General features: G+C 46.1%; 4 protein-coding genes across 4 annotated transcripts; 2 read left to right on the top strand and 2 right to left on the bottom strand.

The window, feature by feature from the left end:
- Positions 1 to 5084: 5084 nt before the first annotated feature.
- Positions 5085 to 7487, top strand: H1-2 (H1.2 linker histone, cluster member). Its single transcript, XM_013049109.2, has one exon. It carries the CDS (start codon positions 5149 to 5151, stop codon positions 5788 to 5790), a length of 642 nt encoding a protein of 213 aa, XP_012904563.1. The 5' UTR covers positions 5085 to 5148; the 3' UTR covers positions 5791 to 7487.
- Positions 7488 to 12579: 5092 nt separating this feature from the next.
- On the bottom strand, positions 12580 to 13060 carry LOC106004311 (histone H3.1). Its single transcript, XM_045082263.1, has one exon. It carries the CDS (start codon positions 13018 to 13020, stop codon positions 12610 to 12612), a length of 411 nt encoding a protein of 136 aa, XP_044938198.1. The 5' UTR covers positions 13021 to 13060; the 3' UTR covers positions 12580 to 12609.
- Positions 13061 to 13893: 833 nt separating this feature from the next.
- On the bottom strand, positions 13894 to 14432 carry LOC123392653 (histone H2A type 1-B). Its single transcript, XM_045082271.1, has one exon. The coding sequence runs from the start codon at positions 14356 to 14358 to the stop codon at positions 13966 to 13968; it is 393 nt and encodes a 130-aa protein (XP_044938206.1). The 5' UTR covers positions 14359 to 14432; the 3' UTR covers positions 13894 to 13965.
- A 225-nt stretch (positions 14433 to 14657) lies between these two features.
- Positions 14658 to 15172, top strand: LOC123392660 (histone H2B type 1-B). Its single transcript, XM_045082286.1, has one exon. The coding sequence runs from the start codon at positions 14720 to 14722 to the stop codon at positions 15098 to 15100; it is 381 nt and encodes a 126-aa protein (XP_044938221.1). The 5' UTR covers positions 14658 to 14719; the 3' UTR covers positions 15101 to 15172.
- Positions 15173 to 17625: the final 2453 nt, after the last annotated feature.

The raw sequence follows: 17625 nt of genomic DNA, 5'->3' as shown, positions 1-17625 counted from the left end.
AGATATACATTATTAAATTAATTTAACACTCAGTTTTAATTTCTAAAGTAGTTAATATGCCTACAAGAGTAACCTGCATTAATGAAATTTGGGGGGGCCCTATTGAAGTGTAAAGGGGTCCTAAAATCTAGAAGTTTGAGAACCACGGCCCTAGGCTGAACTTGGACATCTTATTTTCCCAACTGGATTGGTAAGGACTTGAAGGCAAAGGTGTAACCAGCACATGAACATTTAAATTCTTTTATTCTTCTGTTCTCTCCATGGTTTGGGTCTTTCCAATGAGACTTATTGCCCAGTATGATAATTACCCTGTCTGTGTCTGTCACCCCAGTTATAGAATTCCTTGAGAGGAGGCACTTTGCTGGGCTGATGTTTGTTTTTATGATCTCATCTGGTATCTTTTGCTTAACAGGTGCCCTTCGTGTGCAGAGCTCATGCATGGCATTGTGATGGGCTCATAATAAAAAAAGTGGTAATACATCTTAACAAAAATCTATCAAAACTTGTATGTCCACGTTTCCTCCAAAATAGCCACAGGGTAAGGCTCTATGCTTACTCCGATTAAGGCTACCACCTAAAATATGTCTGCAACGTATGGATTATAATCACCTTTATTACGGGCCTTGACTGGGAAGCTATAAAAATGTATATATTCTCACTATTGATAAATCCTTTTCTTCTGAGGGTAGGTTTGACTTTTGAGACAGTTTAAAGTCATTTGAAGACAAGCTTAAAGAATAAGGGGGCTCTGGATGACCTAGCTTCTCGTGTCACTTATGTGGTTCTAGCTGCAATTCCAGAATGTTAGCTAAATATGTTTTGGAATGTATTACTCCCTTGGTGATATTCTCTGTGTATTATTAAGCTCCTATTCTGTGCTGTACCATTATGTTCTCTGTTTCCCCAATGTCTTTTAAGGATGTGTCAGGGAATAAACATAGAAAAACAGTGGTCTCTGCCCTTAAGGTGCCCACAGGCTGTGCTGCAGGAAACATTTTGGCTCAGGTCTGATTGCGTAATTGTTGGTCGTTTGCCTGCAGAGACTGGGTTATTTGTCAGGATGGTTCCTGGGGCTGAAGCAGTCAGTGAGCCTGCAATCTTCTTTAGGCTGCAAATCTCCTGAAGCTCTTCCCTGTATACTTTTTCTCAGGCTGCCCTGTATCGTCAGCCTCACAATGGAGCAAAGCACTAGCCATGTACCCTCAAGCAAGGAGGCTAGTGGACTGGCTACTGTTATTAACCTCATCAGTTGGTGAGTCAGGAAGAAGCAGGTTTGAATCGCTCCCAGTGGGAACCTGTAACAAGGTTCATGAGCACCGGGTTAGCTACTTTCGGAAGCAGACAGAACCCTACTCTGGCACGGTGGAAGGCTGATGCCTACACCTGCTCCAGCAACTCCTCTCATCATCCTTGTGTATTTCACGATGCTCAAGGCTCTCTCCCCCCCACACTCTGTCCTGTGGCCATTACTGCCTTTTGGACGTGACATTCGGCTCTGCACATTTAATTTTGCTCACCAGCTTTCCAGACCTGACAAACACGAAAGAAAATTAGCCAATTCATACTTTTCAGAATGTGTGTAAATACAAGAATGTGTGTAAATACACAATTCATTGCATTGTGATATTTGTGTCGTTGGCTTATTGTTGGCTACCTTGAGGCCACCGATTTGAGTAGGAGGACCACACCCTTGACCTGAATTCTCCCTTGGAGCTAATTTTAGTAGGCTTTCTGTTGCTCACAGGCTTCGCCAATCTTATTTCAAAGCACGAGACTCCATGACACACCTACCAGATCTAAGGTTACTTTAAAGTCGACGGCCAAGAAGTTTTACACCTTCTCATTTTTAGAATGGTTTCTAAAGGTTCTGACTTGGAGCACTTAGAACAAACCAACTAACAAAGTGGCAAAGTATAATCTTCAAAAAGTTAAAAACATGCGTCTCCTGGGCACCTGGGAGGCTCAGTCAGTTAAACATCTGCCTTCTGCTCAGGTCATGATCCTGGGTGCTGGGATGGAGCCCAGTGTGGGGCTCTCTGCTCGGCAGGGAGTCTCTTTCTCCCTCTCCCTGCCATTCCCCTTGTTTGTGCTCTCTCTCTCTCTCTGACAAATAAATAAATAAATAAATAAAATATTAAAAAGAAAAAAATCCCTCACACAAAACCCACATGTCTCCTACAAGTACTGTTTACAGCAGGCTTGTGCATGGAGCAAATAATGATAAAAGTCATTAACAAGGAAGCAAGCAGGATGACAACGTTAGGTCAAGGCAGGATACAGGAAAATGAAATATATATTCAGGCAGAAAAAGAAAAAAAATGCAATGATTACTTTTAAGGTTATCTTTTCTACTGGAAAGAGTTCACTTACCTCTCAACTGGGCAAAACCCTTACTAACGTATCAATCTTCTACAAGTGAATGCCTAATTTCACATACTCTGGACCTAATCAAAGAGTAAATATGAAGTCACTTACCTTCTTGAAAGCCGGGCCGTCCAGAATGATAACTAGTGCCACGTGTGGCCACTAGTGACTGGTGGCTAGTCTGAAATGGAATGTTCTACAAATGTAAAATACACTAGATTTGACAGACTTGCCATTTGATTAAAAGAAAAGGAACATAAATTATCTTATTTTTTAAAATATTGATTACATGTTGAAATGGTCAGCGTTTGGATAGATTGAGTGAAGTAGAATACATTATTAAAATGAAATTCACTTGTTTCTTTTTATGTTTGTCAATGGGACTACCAGAAAACTTAAAATTACACACGTGACTCACAGTGTTTTATTGTAGAACATTGCCTTAGAGCATCAAATGACCCAGAAACGAACCCAGACAATTTTCTAATACAGCTCAGAAGGACAGAAAGAAATAGTTTTCCCTTGATTTTAAGTTTTGGATAGCTTTTCTCAACATAAGTTACAGGGATCTGGAGGCGGGTTAGTTGTTTCTCTGCCTTCTGGCCTATTGGATGCAGCCAGGAGGTTGCAAGCAAGACTGAGAGGCTGGTGTCCTAATGACTTGAGATCTGGATATCAGATTTGAATGTAGGAAGATGTGTTTTGATTGATTCAACCTGAGTGATCGTATTAGAGAACTGAATCACAGTAATCAAACTGACACGTTGCTGACTTATAAACCAGGACGGGAAGTCCAGTGACCTGACAATCAAGACTTTCCACTGCTGTTTTCCTGGTGGTTAAGCGCACATAACTGAATTTCAGATGCTGTGGGGGGCCAGGGTGCGGTGGTGGTGGGGTTGGGAGGTTGTTGGGGGGGGGTCTCATTGCACAGAGAATCAGAGCAAAGTGGCATGTTCTTATTTTGTTTTGTTATTTTGTTACCAAAGTATATTATGTGATAAAAGTACTTTAGTTGTTCAAACATTTTCAATAACTTCTTACAATTCTATACCCAGAGTCACAGTGAGGGATGGCAGGTCTAAAGTAGTTTTCTATGGCTGGTAATTCATCCATCACTAATCTTATTAAGCTGCTAATTCCCAGAGGACATGATCAGTACTAGACACAATTTCCAAATGTTGAACAAATGTTCTTCAATAAAACCCTGGAGTTATCCTTAGTCTAAAAGATGCCTCGTTTTTTATTCATCACTGAACTTAGTTTGTACTTCTTGATCACAATCTAAGGCAAACATCTTCAAAACATATTTTCATTCGCTGTATATTTGAATGAGAATTTCTGGTAAGTTGTAATACTTCCTTTGCCCCTAAATACAAATACATAATTCTATTAAATTCTTGATTAGTAACTTTATTCAGTTCAAGAAACAATTGCAACTGCTGGCGACCAAAGGCTGAAATGTGAAATAACAAACCTTAAAGAAGTAAAGCAAACTTGAGAACAGAATGTGTAAGACCTGCTTCAGAGGGGGCTAGAAGAGGTGTTCTTATCAACAACAAAAAATGGTGTAATAATTTATATGGTCCAGTACTTTTCCTGTTTCTATTTAAAATTTTGCCATCTGTTTTGCTCAACTTCAGATCTATAGTTCACCTGATAAAAGTGTACCACATGAAAGTCATCCAGATCTTTGAATTCCTAGCTAGAGAGTGTCCTTCTATAGCATAACATGTCTTCAGTTATTGTTACTGGAAGTAACCCAGGATTTTCATGGGCTAAAATTCAACCCTTTACTGGAGCATATAAAAATAATAAATGCTGGTTTTCTTTGAAAACAGATCATCTCAATGTTTATAGCTGCCAAGTATATTGAGGAGATATTTATGTAGATATATATCTATGTATCTATATATATATATATATTTTTTAAGCTTAGGGGGTCTCCCTTCTTCCCTCATTATCCCTATTCTTGAGGGTCAAACCCCCTGCCTTGCACAACCCAGAGGGGAACCTGAGACCTTTTGAAAAACTGCCCAATTTCTCTCCCTTGGAGAAGTGAAGACTGCCCCGCCCCCATCTGTGAAAAGACGGATTTGAGAATTTCAATGTCTTCAAGTCTAAGATTTAAGTCTCTAACCCTCCACGACCCAGGGCAGCCCCCAAGGCTTCTGGACCCCCTTTCTTCCAGCCCTAACTGCTTTGGACTGGTCCGGGAATCCTTGTCCCAGTCCACGGTTCTTGTGGGTCTGTGCGCAGAACTCACAGAGGACCTGTGTTACTTCCCTTGCGAAGAAACAGAATTATCGTGAAAACTTAGGTGGAAACCATTTCGTTTTTGCATCCCAAAGAAGGGCAGCATGTGTCCAAGCACTCCTGAGAAAAAGAACTTTCAGGCGCAAAGGAGCGAACAGGTAATTTAGAAGAAAAACAGAAAGTGGTCTCCGACCGTCCTGGACTTCCCTGGGAGTTGGGGGAGTTGGGGGCGCCTGGACGCGTTGTCTTCGGGCTTGCGGAAAAAATAAATGGAGAGCACGAAGCCTGAGGCTTCTCGGATCCTTTCCCGACCAAAGTCGGGAGATTTGGTGCGGGGTATTTTAACATTTTCCCCCTTTTGTGAAGTGGAACAAACACAACTTGGGCGCACGGCGGCGGCTCGGAGCTGCCAGCCAGGCGGGCGAGCGGAGCACCAATCAGCGCGCGCCTGCGCTCTATATATACGGCGGCCCGGCCGCGGCGCACCCACGGCGCTCTGCCACTTGTACCCAGTCCCACAGCCTCAGCATGTCGGAGACCGCTCCTGCCGCTCCCGCCGCCGCCCCCCCGGTGGAGAAGACCCCGGTGAAGAAGAAAGCGGCCAAAAAGCCCGCAGGGGCGCGCCGCAAGGCGTCCGGCCCCCCGGTGTCCGAGCTCATCATCAAGGCCGTCGCCGCGTCCAAGGAGCGCAGCGGCGTGTCCCTGGCGGCGCTCAAGAAGGCGCTGGCGGCCGCCGGCTACGACGTGGAGAAGAACAACAGCCGCATCAAGCTGGGCCTCAAGAGCCTGGTGAGCAAGGGCACCCTGGTGCAGACCAAGGGCACCGGCGCCTCGGGCTCCTTCAAGCTCAACAAGAAGGCGGCCTCCGGCGAGGCCAAGCCCAAGGCCAAGAAGGCGGGCGCGGCCAAGCCCAAGAAGGCGGCCGGGGCGGCCAAGAAGCCCAAGAAGGCCGCGGGGGCCAGCGCCCCCAAGAAGAGCGCCAAGAAGACCCCCAAGAAGGCGAAGAAGCCCGCGGCGGCGGCTGTCGCCAAAAAAGTAGCCAAGAGTCCGAAGAAGGCCAAGGCTGCCAAGCCCAAGAAGGCGGCCAAGAGCACAGCCAAGGCCGTGAAGCCCAAGACTGCCAAGCCCAAGGTTGCCAAGCCCAAGAAGGCTGCGCCCAAAAAGAAGTAGGTTGTTGGACGTCTGCTTCTGAAACCCAAAAAGGCTCTTTTCAGAGCCACCACCATCTCCGAGAAAGAGCTGGGCATTCTCCGCGCATCCTATTCCCTTTTCTCCTTGAACTTTCAGCTCTAAGATCAGGGTTGCGGGGGTGTGGTTGGTAACCTAGGCCTTAACGCTAACCCGAAAAGGGCGGGGTGGGGGGAGGTCTCGGCGCGGCCGTGGGGCTTGTCCCCTGCCCTGCGGTGCCCCGGTGGCCTCTCCCGCGGCGGTGCGGAAGCGCTGTCCCGAGGCGCGCACTCGTCCGGAGCCCCGCCCCGCGCCGGGTACATCGAAAACAACCACAAATCAAGCCAGCCAGTTTGTCTTCAGGAATACCCCGATTGGGTTGGAAAGTCATTCAAAAGTCCCGCCCTACTCGCGGGTTGGCCCACTCCTCCAGCCCGTGGTCTTCGCCCCGTGTTTCATTGGGTGGCGTCCGGCCTCGGGTGTAGGCTGTTTTGTTTCGGGCGGGTTGAACTGGGCCTTTCCGGTTGATAAACATGTATGGATTTCAGACACTGACCGTGTTTTGGAAAGTGAAGTTGGGGTGTCCGGGGGCAGTCTCCGGCCCGGGAGGAGAGGGCGCAGGCGCCTGCGTCCCGCGCTCTGCTGTGCGAGCCGGTGCGCCGCGGCCCCCAGGTACCTCGCCGGGACAGCGCGCAGAGGCGGCGGCGGCCCTGCCCGGGCGCACGGCCCCACCCGCGCCCTCCCGCGCCCTCCCGCGCCCTCCCGCGCCTCGCCTCGCGTGCCTTTGGACACAGGTGTGATGGATTTCAGGGCATCAGAAACCGCTTTTCGTCGGCCATTTTGTCTGGCAGCGGGTCCCGAGCCTCGTTTTAGGCAGACGTCAACATCTGAAAGCCGGAGACGTTTTAAATCATTTCTGTGCGGCGGTCCCAAGTCCAACAGTTGCGACGCCAGGAACAAAATATGGGTAAACTGTTTGGAAACGTGTGCGTGGGCGAGGGGCGTTGCTTAACGAAGGGCTTTCGTTTGTATTCACGGTGTTATCTGCGGGTTCCTTGAGATTCATGGCGTTTCTTCCGGACAAAGTCCTAGTCCTGCTTCTATTTTGGTGAACCCGGATTTTCTTACGTTCCAGGAACTGGGGCTTCTTGGACCCGCTGCTCCGTTTTCGTCCGTTGCCACGATGACGGAACTAGCGGTTAATTAATCTAGATTCGTTCCCGCATTACTGGCAGCGATCACGGGTTTCCTCCCTACCCTCCCACGGAATGGGGACACTTTAGTGTCCGTTGTCAAGAGTAGAAAGACCTCCTCCACTTTCAGGGCGCAGCGCGCGCGCACACACGAAGACAATTTTCCCAATTTTCCATAAATTACACGAAGTAATTTTTGTGCTGTTAGTTTCACATTTAAAACCATGGAGCCCTCTGTATTTTGTTGTAAGGTTTAATAAATGTATACAATCCTTCCGTGTCTTCCCCCTGTCCCCTTCCTGCCCCACCCTCATTTTAAGATGCCACCTTTATCATAGGCTAAATTCCCTGGGTAGGTGGAATAATTCTTGGTTTTCTACTTTGTTCCTTTGGTCTCTGTCATTCCTCAAGTGTGATCACACTAAATATTGTTCACAGGACTATTTTCAATGCTGAGAATACATGGCCTATAGTAGGTATTAAAATAAAAGTTGAATGTTTAATAAACTGAGATGTTGTGACTAATAGCTGATAGAGCTCATCCCGTCCTTGCTCTTTCTCAGAATTTCCTGGTTATTCTAGTTTTTGTTAATTTCATTTTTTCCAAATGTAATACAAGATGCTTCCTTCCTCCCACCTCTCCACCCCTCCACTATGCATAAAAAACCCTCAAAACCCTATCAGTAATTTCTTTGGGATGATGTTAAATTTACAAATTAATTTGGGGAGACGATGAATTTTTCCTATTCAAAAACATTTTATTCCCCTCCCTTTTTTTTCCAAATATTTTGTACCTGTGGAGAATGTTTCAAATTTTCTCCAACTATATCTTCATATTTCTTATTACCTTTATTCCCAGATATTTTGTCAACTTTCTACTGTTGAAATGGCAGCCTATGAGATTTGAGATTTCTCGCGGACCAGAATCCCATAGGGGCACACTGAAGAAGATACCCAGTTCTGGAAGAGATCTATGCCTATGTGAATTAACAACCTCTAGAACAATGCGGGTATAGCCACATAAAGAAAGAAAAAAAAAAAAAACAGGTGAAATCAGTGTTAATAACATAATTTAACGTAATATATCCAAAATATTCTCATTTAACATAAAAGCAATGGAAAAATATTTATAAAATATTTCACTTTCTTTTTTGCGTTTCATATTATGTCTTTGAAAACTCTATGCATACGGCACATCTCAATTCCTGCTAACCTGTTTCAACAGCTCAGTTAACTATATGAACAATGAAACTCTAGAATGCCCTCTGGTCCCAAATAATCCTGGTCTTCTCTAACCTGGTTTTTGGCTTAAAGCTTGCATGTCAGGGTGTCAATATATACTATCTTCTGGTGAAGTGTCTGACCTTAAATGATGGTTGACTGGTCCACAGGGCACTGGGCCAAAATGAACCATCAACAATTGTCTTCCAAAAACTGGAATTGAGTTATAGAAAATGAGGTGAACCGATGTTCAAGGAACTGATTTCTTAGGCATTCTCTAGGAGAAACCAAGAAGGCTGGGGACTAAAAAGACCAAAATGGAGCCAAGAGATGCCTAGAGGGTTATTGTCTGTGCTCCTGACATTGGGGTTCTTGGTTCTCCTAGCCATCTCAACTCCTGCCACTAGGGTCACCTCTCTTGACTCAGGTTGGGTCAAGTTGTAGCAATCAGGAGACCTAAGACACTCCAAATAGAAGCACAGTTCGTCCTCAGTCGAGCGTAGCGTACTTCCACGCTTCCTTTCCTCTTCAGATGCTGTTAAGTCCGCACACCTTTGGAGGTTATATACTTGCAGTTGACCCTAACACTGAACGTCTCCTGCAAACATGTCTGCTTAGGTAATGGGCATCCTTTACTTTCAAATGAAATGTATTCCTCAAGAACAAACAATCGCCCTTCTCTAGTAGGGTGTAGGGAGAGTTCGTTCGTGGAGAGCTAAAAGTTGTAAAAATCTCTAATGTCACCTAGACGTTAGATAAAATCTTCAGTAATGTTTCTTCAAAATTGTTCCATTCCCTCACCAGTGTTCACAAAGTGGCCTGGCTTAAGTCCGATACTGTAAGCCATTCATTAGACTCCAATTTGGCCGCTTTAAGAAAAAAGTCATTGTCTTTGATTTCTAATTTATGAAGTTTATATTTTATTTTGACATTATTAATATTATCATTTTCAACGTTCTACTTACTATGATCATACTGATAATGGCAATAATATATTCAAATAATTGCCCAAACATGCCTGATTAGCCAAAACTGGCAATGAATAGTGCATAAACTAAATTGCTGGTTGATAATTCAACAATGAAAATTCACGATCTCGTGTCCATGTATGACAAAAATGTGAGTAACACAGAAATTACAGTCTACTTGTAATGCATTATAATGCAATATAATTGTAATGTATTATAATGCAAACTTTTTTTTTTCTCCTGCCCATACACAGAGCTCTCATGGCTGAAAAATAAAATATCCTATTACTTCTCATAAGCAAAGTTCTAGGTATTATTCTATGCCTAAGGGAAGTACAGTAACTTTGGGTTGGAACTCATACCAGAGATGAACAGGTCCAGGAGAAGCAAGATTACATCATTAGAGGATTTCACAGTGGAGAAGGGATTTAGGGCCCAGTGGGAACAAGAGTGCTGAGAGCCAGCATTTCTGAGCTCTAATTTACAATGTGCCAAACACTATTGCTCATCCCCCTCCACTTACTGTCAAACACCTTGTCACAGCACGTAGGTGTCACTAATACTGGGGATTGGTGATATCAAGAATATAGCTTGTTAGTTTCCAATCAGTGAGCCAGTGTAACTATCCTCTGTATGCTAGTGCTTTTCCTCAGAAATACAGTAAGAGTTGTATCACTTATTTGATATTTTCTAGTAGCCACATTTAAAGAAGTAGAAAAGAAACACATAAATCTCTTTTAATAGTATTTTAACTCACTATAAAGGAAATACCAGTACAACAAGTTATCTAATATAAAAAATATTAAGGAGGTTTTTTTATTCTATTTTGCAGACAGCTCTTTGAAATCTGGTATATAGTTTACCCTTAAAGCTCATCCCAATTTGGACTAGCCACATTTCAGGTGCAGGATAGCTATCCATGGCTAGTGGTTACTATCGTGGACAATATAGGTCCATAGTAAACACTGTGGGTAAGACACAAGCAAATACTTGCTCTGTAGCAGAGTCTTGATGTTTCCAAGGAAACGATTATTCTGACCTGGTCCCGAGGCCCAGAGAGCATCCCTATCCATCTCATCTCATACCAGGCCACTGAGCAGAGGACTCTGACCACAGAAGCTAGCCCAAGTCCAGGCCACCGCATATCTTAGCCATCCAGCCTCATCTGTGTGACAGGAGCAGCTAGCTCTAAGAATCCCTTTCTGGGCAATCTTATTAATCAGAAGATATTTAGAGTGTAGGTTTGGTGCGACATTGCCTGTCAATGATATTTATTAGTAGTATGAATTTGGCTAAGTAACTAAAATGTCTTAGGCTAAAGTTTTTGCTCTGTAAAATGGACACAGTGAGAGAACTTGACTTTCAGTGTTATATCAAGAGTGACATCAGGGTGCCTGGGTGGTTCAGTCCGTTGAGCATCTGACTTTCACCATTTTATGCCATTTCTTACTTATTTATTTATTTATTTTTTTTTAGCTCAGGTCTTAATCTCAGTGTTATGAGTTTGAGCCCTCTATTGGGCCCCATGCTGGACATGGAGCCTCCTTTAAGAGTGGTTTCATGGTGTGTACTTCTACTGCTCACTGACAAACCTGGATTTCAGACAAGATGTTGTGCTAGATGCATATAATGATATCTGTGTATTTGCAGCAACTGCAGTGGCAGCAACGGTGTATAGTATGGATGAATCAAGATTTGAAACGTATAGAGCTGAAAGCTAGTCCATGAAGAATCCTTCCAAATTTTACAACTCACATATGAAAGGAGATTGACCAAGGAGTTCCCAGATTTGAAACGTCTTAAAAATGACACTACCAGTAGTGTGTTTGGAAGCTGAAACTCAGTTCTAAGTTATCAAGAGAACAAAACAAATTGTGATCAATTTACCTGGGAGGAAATACTGAATTCTCTTCACACTGTATATATAGGAAATATTTGTACATATGTATGTGTATATACGTATACATAAATATACGTGTGTGTGTGTGTGTGTGTGTATATTGGTGGGCAGCAAAACAAGATTTATTGAGCAATAGCGCAAAGTTTCCAAGGAGGGAGGCAACCCGAGAGGGTTGCCCTCAAATAATTTTCAAGCAAAAATGGAATCAGAGTATGCCATCAAAAATATTCTAAGACAAAAAAATTATAGTGTTGTATTCGAAAATTAATATGCTATTTTACTGAACTTTGTCATAGCTACAGCTTTATTTTGGTAAAATTGGAATTTGGATCCTTTCAATGATAATGTTCACTGTCTATTTTGTATTTTAAATTTTGAATTGTGATTATTTGTGAATTGTGATTTGTGAATTGTGATTAAGAGTTGCCAAGTTGTGTGAGTTTTAGGCCTCAAAAACCTTGAACTACCATCAGTTTATTATAACTTTATACTTAGAAAATTAAAGAAAGTATCACTTTAGTGAATGATTTTGCGTTTATTAAAAGGGGACATGGAGAGGGCCTGGGTGGCTCAGTGGGTTAAGTGAGCTTCTGCCTTTGGCTCCAGTTATGATCTCAGGGTCCTGGAATCGAGTCCCGCATCAGGCTCTCTGCTCAGCGGGAAGCCTTTTCCCAGCCCCATACCCCTCATCTCTCACCCCCCTGCCTGCCTCTCTGCCTACTTGTGATCTCTTATGTCAAATAAAACCTTAAGAACAAACAAAAAACCACTTTAAAAAAGGGGGGGGGGGCATGGGTAGGAGAAACACTCTAGGTAACAGCCTGTCAGAATCACATCCCACTGATTTTAAGTTGTGTAGGCAGAGAAACTTCGGATAATGATAGGTAAGTCTTTTGTCTTATTGCATATATGTATTTAGTGGGTGTCTTCTGGTGAGTACAGAAGTCTGTTTGTCACCTGGTCCCTTCTCAGACCAATACAAGATTCTGAAGTCAGGATACATGAAATGTTTTGTGGATTACTGGAAACGGTAAGGATACTGCTGTTAGGCTTGCTTTTGTCATGTTAAATGGAATAAAAGCTTTTATAGGGCGTGGGCAGGACCCTCTACAAACTCAACGGATTAAATGGTATTCTCTATGAAGTCGGAACTGAACAGGCCAAACTAAACCAATATAAAGGGGTTCTAGGAACCACACTGCAAACGTAAAAAGAGAAAACTCCCTGGAGAAAGTCCAACTACAAGCTAAGTTTGCACTCTATTCCTGGTGCACATGTCAAGTTTGTCTAAAGGCTCTAGAAAATTACAATCATGTCACCCTGGAATGGTAAGTGCATCTTAAACAGCAATTCTTTAACAAGTCTGCGGAAGCCTGATAAAGGGACTTGGAATATTCGGCCACTTAACACTCAGATACACTTTGTACATTTCCGTGGCAAATAACTTTGTTTCTGTAGTTGGAACCGTAAAAAAGTTACAACCCCTTTCAAGAAATGGTGGGTGGCTCTGAAAAGAGCCTTTTGCAACCGGCAGTTTGTTTTACGCCCTCTCGCCGCGGATGCGGCGCGCCAGCTGGATGTCCTTGGGCATGATGGTGACGCGCTTGGCGTGGATGGCGCACAGGTTGGTGTCCTCGAAGAGCCCCACCAGGTAGGCCTCGCACGCCTCCTGCAGCGCCATGACGGCCGAGCTCTGGAAGCGCAGGTCGGTCTTGAAGTCCTGCGCGATCTCGCGCACCAGCCGCTGGAACGGCAGCTTGCGGATCAGCAGCTCGGTGGACTTCTGGTAGCGCCGGATCTCGCGCAGGGCCACCGTGCCGGGCCGGTAGCGGTGCGGCTTCTTCACGCCGCCCGTGGCCGGCGCGCTCTTGCGGGCCGCCTTGGTGGCCAGCTGCTTGCGCGGGGCCTTGCCGCCGGTCGACTTGCGCGCCGTCTGCTTCGTGCGAGCCATTGCGAGGAACTAAAGACACACCGAGAGCCTGGGGAGCCAAGGCGAAGATTCCTTTATATACAGTAAGAGGCATTCTGATTGGCCTCGTAGTTTTTCAAAAGAACCGCGCGATGAAATCATTGGTCGAACGGTAGCCGCATTGAGGAGTTACTGGAGAATCCGATTGGATGAATAACTCCACCTCTCTCCCTCTTTTCAGTGCGAATTAATATTCAGATTGTTTTATGCTTTCACGAAGCACAGGAGCCGTAGCCAGCCTTTTAAGAAACATGTTAAATGTAATCTGTGTGGTTCTGTAAATGTAAGTGAACCTGAAATTCCCCCAATTCTCCACAGGCTCGGAGGTTATCAATCCTGCCGGTCTGCACACTTCACTGAGTACAATTTTGTCATGTCACCCCCTCCTCTAGACAGTTGGGCTAGTTATTTTGAAGTAGAGCTCGGGTAGCCTGGACTGCCTCTTCCTAGATCTTCGGTCATTATATCTCTCCTAATACCAAGTTTTCTCGTATGAAATTACATGGCAGCGTTCCTGGGTGTATTTGGAATATCGCACGTAAAGCACCGGATCTAATGCTACATACAAAACCGTACGGCAATGAATGATAGCTTCTTTGTTGGATGAAATTTTTCCCTAAACTGAAAACTTGAAAAGCTTGTGCAACTTTATTAGTGGCCAAAAGCAAATCTCCTTCCTGCTTGTACACCTTAGCCCTTGAACTTCTTGTAGCGAACTTACAGGTCGGGTACACACTCAGCCTATAAATTACCTGTTTCCTTAAGTTTCAATGTTTCAACTTCTTTTTATAGGCTCTCAGGATTGGTTCTACCATGGTAGCACAAACTGGGTTATCAGCCATTCTTGTGAAAATATGGATGGCTCTGAAAAGAGCCTTTTATTTGCCGTAGTTAGAGTATAAAATGCGTGCGGCCTGGGCTAGATTTTTATTTGCCCTTGGCCTTGTGGTGGCTCTCGGTCTTCTTGGGGAGCAGCACGGCCTGGATGTTGGGCAGCACGCCGCCCTGCGCGATGGTGACGCGGCCCAGCAGCTTGTTGAGCTCCTCGTCGTTGCGGATGGCCAGCTGCAGGTGGCGCGGGATGATGCGCGTCTTCTTGTTGTCGCGCGCCGCGTTGCCCGCCAGCTCCAGGATCTCGGCCGTCAGGTACTCGAGCACGGCCGCCAGGTACACGGGCGCGCCGGCCCCGACCCGCTCCGAGTAGTTGCCCTTGCGAAGCAGTCGGTGCACACGGCCGACTGGAAACTGCAGGCCGGCTCGGGATGACCGAGTCTTCGCTTTGGCCCGGGCTTTACCACCTTGCTTTCCACGGCCAGACATGTCGACTTAAATGAGCTTAGCAGCCGAAACCCAAAACCAGAAAACACGTTTGCAGCTACCACCTGCCCTCCGCCGCCCCAAACCTCTTTTATAGACAGCTCAGGGATGAGCCTACAAGCTATCCCATTGGTCAAACTATGTTAGTCTGTGTATCCAATAGAAAGAGAGACTGTTTATCCCTTATTTGCATAAACCCCTCCTCAGAACGAGAGCTCTTCCATTTTATCCAATCAGAAGTGACAATTCTTGAAACTTCATTTGCATTGAGGAAGTATAAAAGAATGAGCTCTGGACCTTTCACAACACTAACCTTTGTTGTGGCGAGTGCGATTGGCGTTTCTACAACTCTTAGGGAAAAGCCATGCCTGAACCTTCCAAATCTGCTCCGGCTCCCAAGAAGGGCTCCAAAAAAGCCATTACTAAGGCGCAGAAGAAGGACGGCAAAAAACGCAAACGCAGCCGCAAGGAGAGTTATTCCATCTACGTGTACAAGGTGCTGAAGCAGGTGCACCCCGACACCGGCATCTCGTCCAAGGCCATGGGCATCATGAACTCGTTCGTCAACGACATCTTCGAGCGCATCGCGGGCGAGGCGTCCCGCCTGGCGCACTACAACAAGCGCTCGACCATCACGTCCAGGGAGATCCAGACGGCCGTGCGCCTGCTGCTGCCCGGGGAGCTGGCCAAGCACGCCGTGTCCGAGGGCACCAAGGCCGTCACCAAGTACACCAGCTCCAAGTAAGCGGCTTGTGATTCAACCCCAAAGGCTCTTTTCAGAGCCACCCACTTTATCAATAAAGACCTGTAACCACCACTTCGTTGTAGTGTTAAGTACAAGTCTACCACTACAGCTTGAGTCTTATGGAATCTCCCCCAACAGTGATCTTTGATTTCACCTTTTTTTTCATCCCAGGTTCTGTTTTCCCCTAACGCTCCGGATGCTTGTAAGTGCTCACTCTTATTTTCCCAGTGTTTATGTTTCTGAAAAAGGGGTTTTCCTGCAGGGTAAAGAAGTGGTTAAAGATTTTCAGAATAGAGGGACCCTCGGGGCATGACTAATTGAGACTCGCTGTTGGGAAGAGGGCAAGATCTGGACTGCGGGAAAGAGGGCTTATACCTGGACCCTAAATTCCCTTGCGTAAAACACTGGGTAGATAGACGCCCGTGGTTCTCGTGGGCACTTCTGAGCTATACCTCAAGCTCTATGCACAGTTTAAAGGGAATTACTCTAATTTCACACTAGAATTGTCTACCGATGGCAACAGCCAATCTACACCAGTTTCAATTTTTCTTGCGTCCCAAGATTCCGAGGTCCATTGCCCATTCTGAGTGTTAATGGCTTTTCGAGAATGTCACTAGAAGGGCGGGGGAATGGCCGTCCAGCTCTACGAAGGACAAAAGTTTTGAATTTCCCGCTCTTCCCTATCGCGCCCTTACTGGCTGGCAAGGAGGGCCTGGGTTGGAGAGGAAGATGTGCTGTTTTTTTCTTGGTCAACCTTTATCAAATGTGGAGAGCCATCCAGCAGATGCAAGGAGTCACGTAGACGGGAGTGCCTGAAGATTGAGGAACTGAGAATGATTGGTTTAGGGGGATGTGGGCGCGCTCGTGGCTGACGCACACAGCTCCAGTAGCCAAGAGAGAAACGCATGATCACCGCTAGAGAACAATAGAGTCCTGCATGGTTACATAAGGGTCCACAAGGACACTGCGTGCACGGCGTTATGATTGGCCAAATAGGGGGGGCGAGTACGGGTGAACTTCGTGGATAAATACTGCTGTAAGTGCTTGGTGCAAAAAGCCGCCATTAGTATTAAAAAAGAAGCTTGCCACTCACCTCGTCTGCGGGTCGTTCTTGCGGGCCGAGAGCGACATCTGGTGCCGGTACCCGGGATCCCTATCTCCAGACGCAGAAGGAGGATCGAGGTAAGAGCAACGATAAGGTAAAGAGTGCACCTATTTCTGTCTATTGACAGGGAAGTTCCCTGAAGACGATCGGACGTAAGGTTGTTTGTAAGGTTCTTCAGGGACGATAAGAGGTTCCCCGTAGACGATAAGACGTTAGGGTGTTTGTGAAGTTCTACGGGGACGATAAGGTAAAGTTTCCTCGGAATGGGGAATGATCTTGCTCGCTTGGAGGACTCTTTAAAAGATGTCCTCAAGACGAACGGTACCCCCTTAAAGGCAAAAACAGCGAGGGCCTTTTTGAAAGAAGTAGAAGAGATTGCCTCCTGGTTTATAGAAGAAGGGCTCCTAAATGTGCCACAATGGGAAAACCTGGGTGAGGACTTAAAACGCTGCCCCTCTACATCCCCGGGGACTCTAGCTGTGTGGTCCCTGGTGAAGGTATGTTTACAATCCCCCCGAGAGCCCCTGCAGCGAGCAGTACTACAGGGAGGGAAAGTCCTTGAGCAAATGAAGGGAGAGTCCCGTAAGGGCTCCTCCCGAGATTCTGAATCCGAAAGCGAAAGCTCAGAAGGGATGTCCGAACGCGAGTTACAGGAGCTAGGAAAGATAGAGGCAAGTAACAAGAAAGGGGAATCTCCCGGTCTCCAGACAGACTTGGAGACCGTGAGGCAGCAACTTGAGGAAAAGAAGGCGGAATTGCAAAAGGCATTAGGAGAATTAAGAGTGCAGGGAGAAGTAATGGCGCAGCTGAAAGCAGGGGCGGACGCCGCAGTTGTGGCGCAGTCGAAATTAAAAACGGAAGTTACACCGCGTCCGCATTCCAGCCCCACGGCGCCACCCCAGGAGTGGCCCCCGCCTTATAGGCCCAGCTGCGCCAAGACGTGCTATTGTTCGGGCTGTACCGCGGAAAATTGGAGAGAGGTCCTTGGCCCGGGAAAAGGCTTTTCTCCAGTGTTAGAAGATCAGAATCAGCAGAGGTACCACCAGCCACTAGATTTCAAGGTGGTAAAGCAGCTTAAGGAGGCAGTCAGCGCCTATGGACCCCAGGCAGCTTTCACTGTCTCCCTTGTGGAGTCGCTGGGAACACTTTACCTCACTCCTGAGGATTGGGCTAACTTGACCAGAGCGGTATTAAGTGGAGGACAATATCTAGAATGGAAAATCCAAAATCAGGACAATTGTCAGGACACAGCTCGGAGAAATGCAGCCGCAGGTAACCCACAATGGAGTTTGGAAATGCTGACGGGCACGGGGCCATACCTTGGGGCCCATGTGCAGAGTACATACCCCCCTGCGGTGTATCAACAGGTAGCCACGGCAGCCCTCAAGGCTTGGAAGACTTTGAGAGGGGCAGGAGACTT

Source organism: Mustela putorius, unplaced genomic scaffold, assembly GCF_011764305.1.
Source record: "Mustela putorius furo isolate JIRA1106 unplaced genomic scaffold, ASM1176430v1.1 tig00000594_pilon_pilon_pilon, whole genome shotgun sequence".
Classification (NCBI taxonomy): domain Eukaryota; kingdom Metazoa; phylum Chordata; class Mammalia; order Carnivora; family Mustelidae; genus Mustela; species Mustela putorius.
The sequence above is the reverse complement of the archived record's forward strand: the minus strand, read 5'-3'. Positions and strand labels throughout refer to the sequence as shown.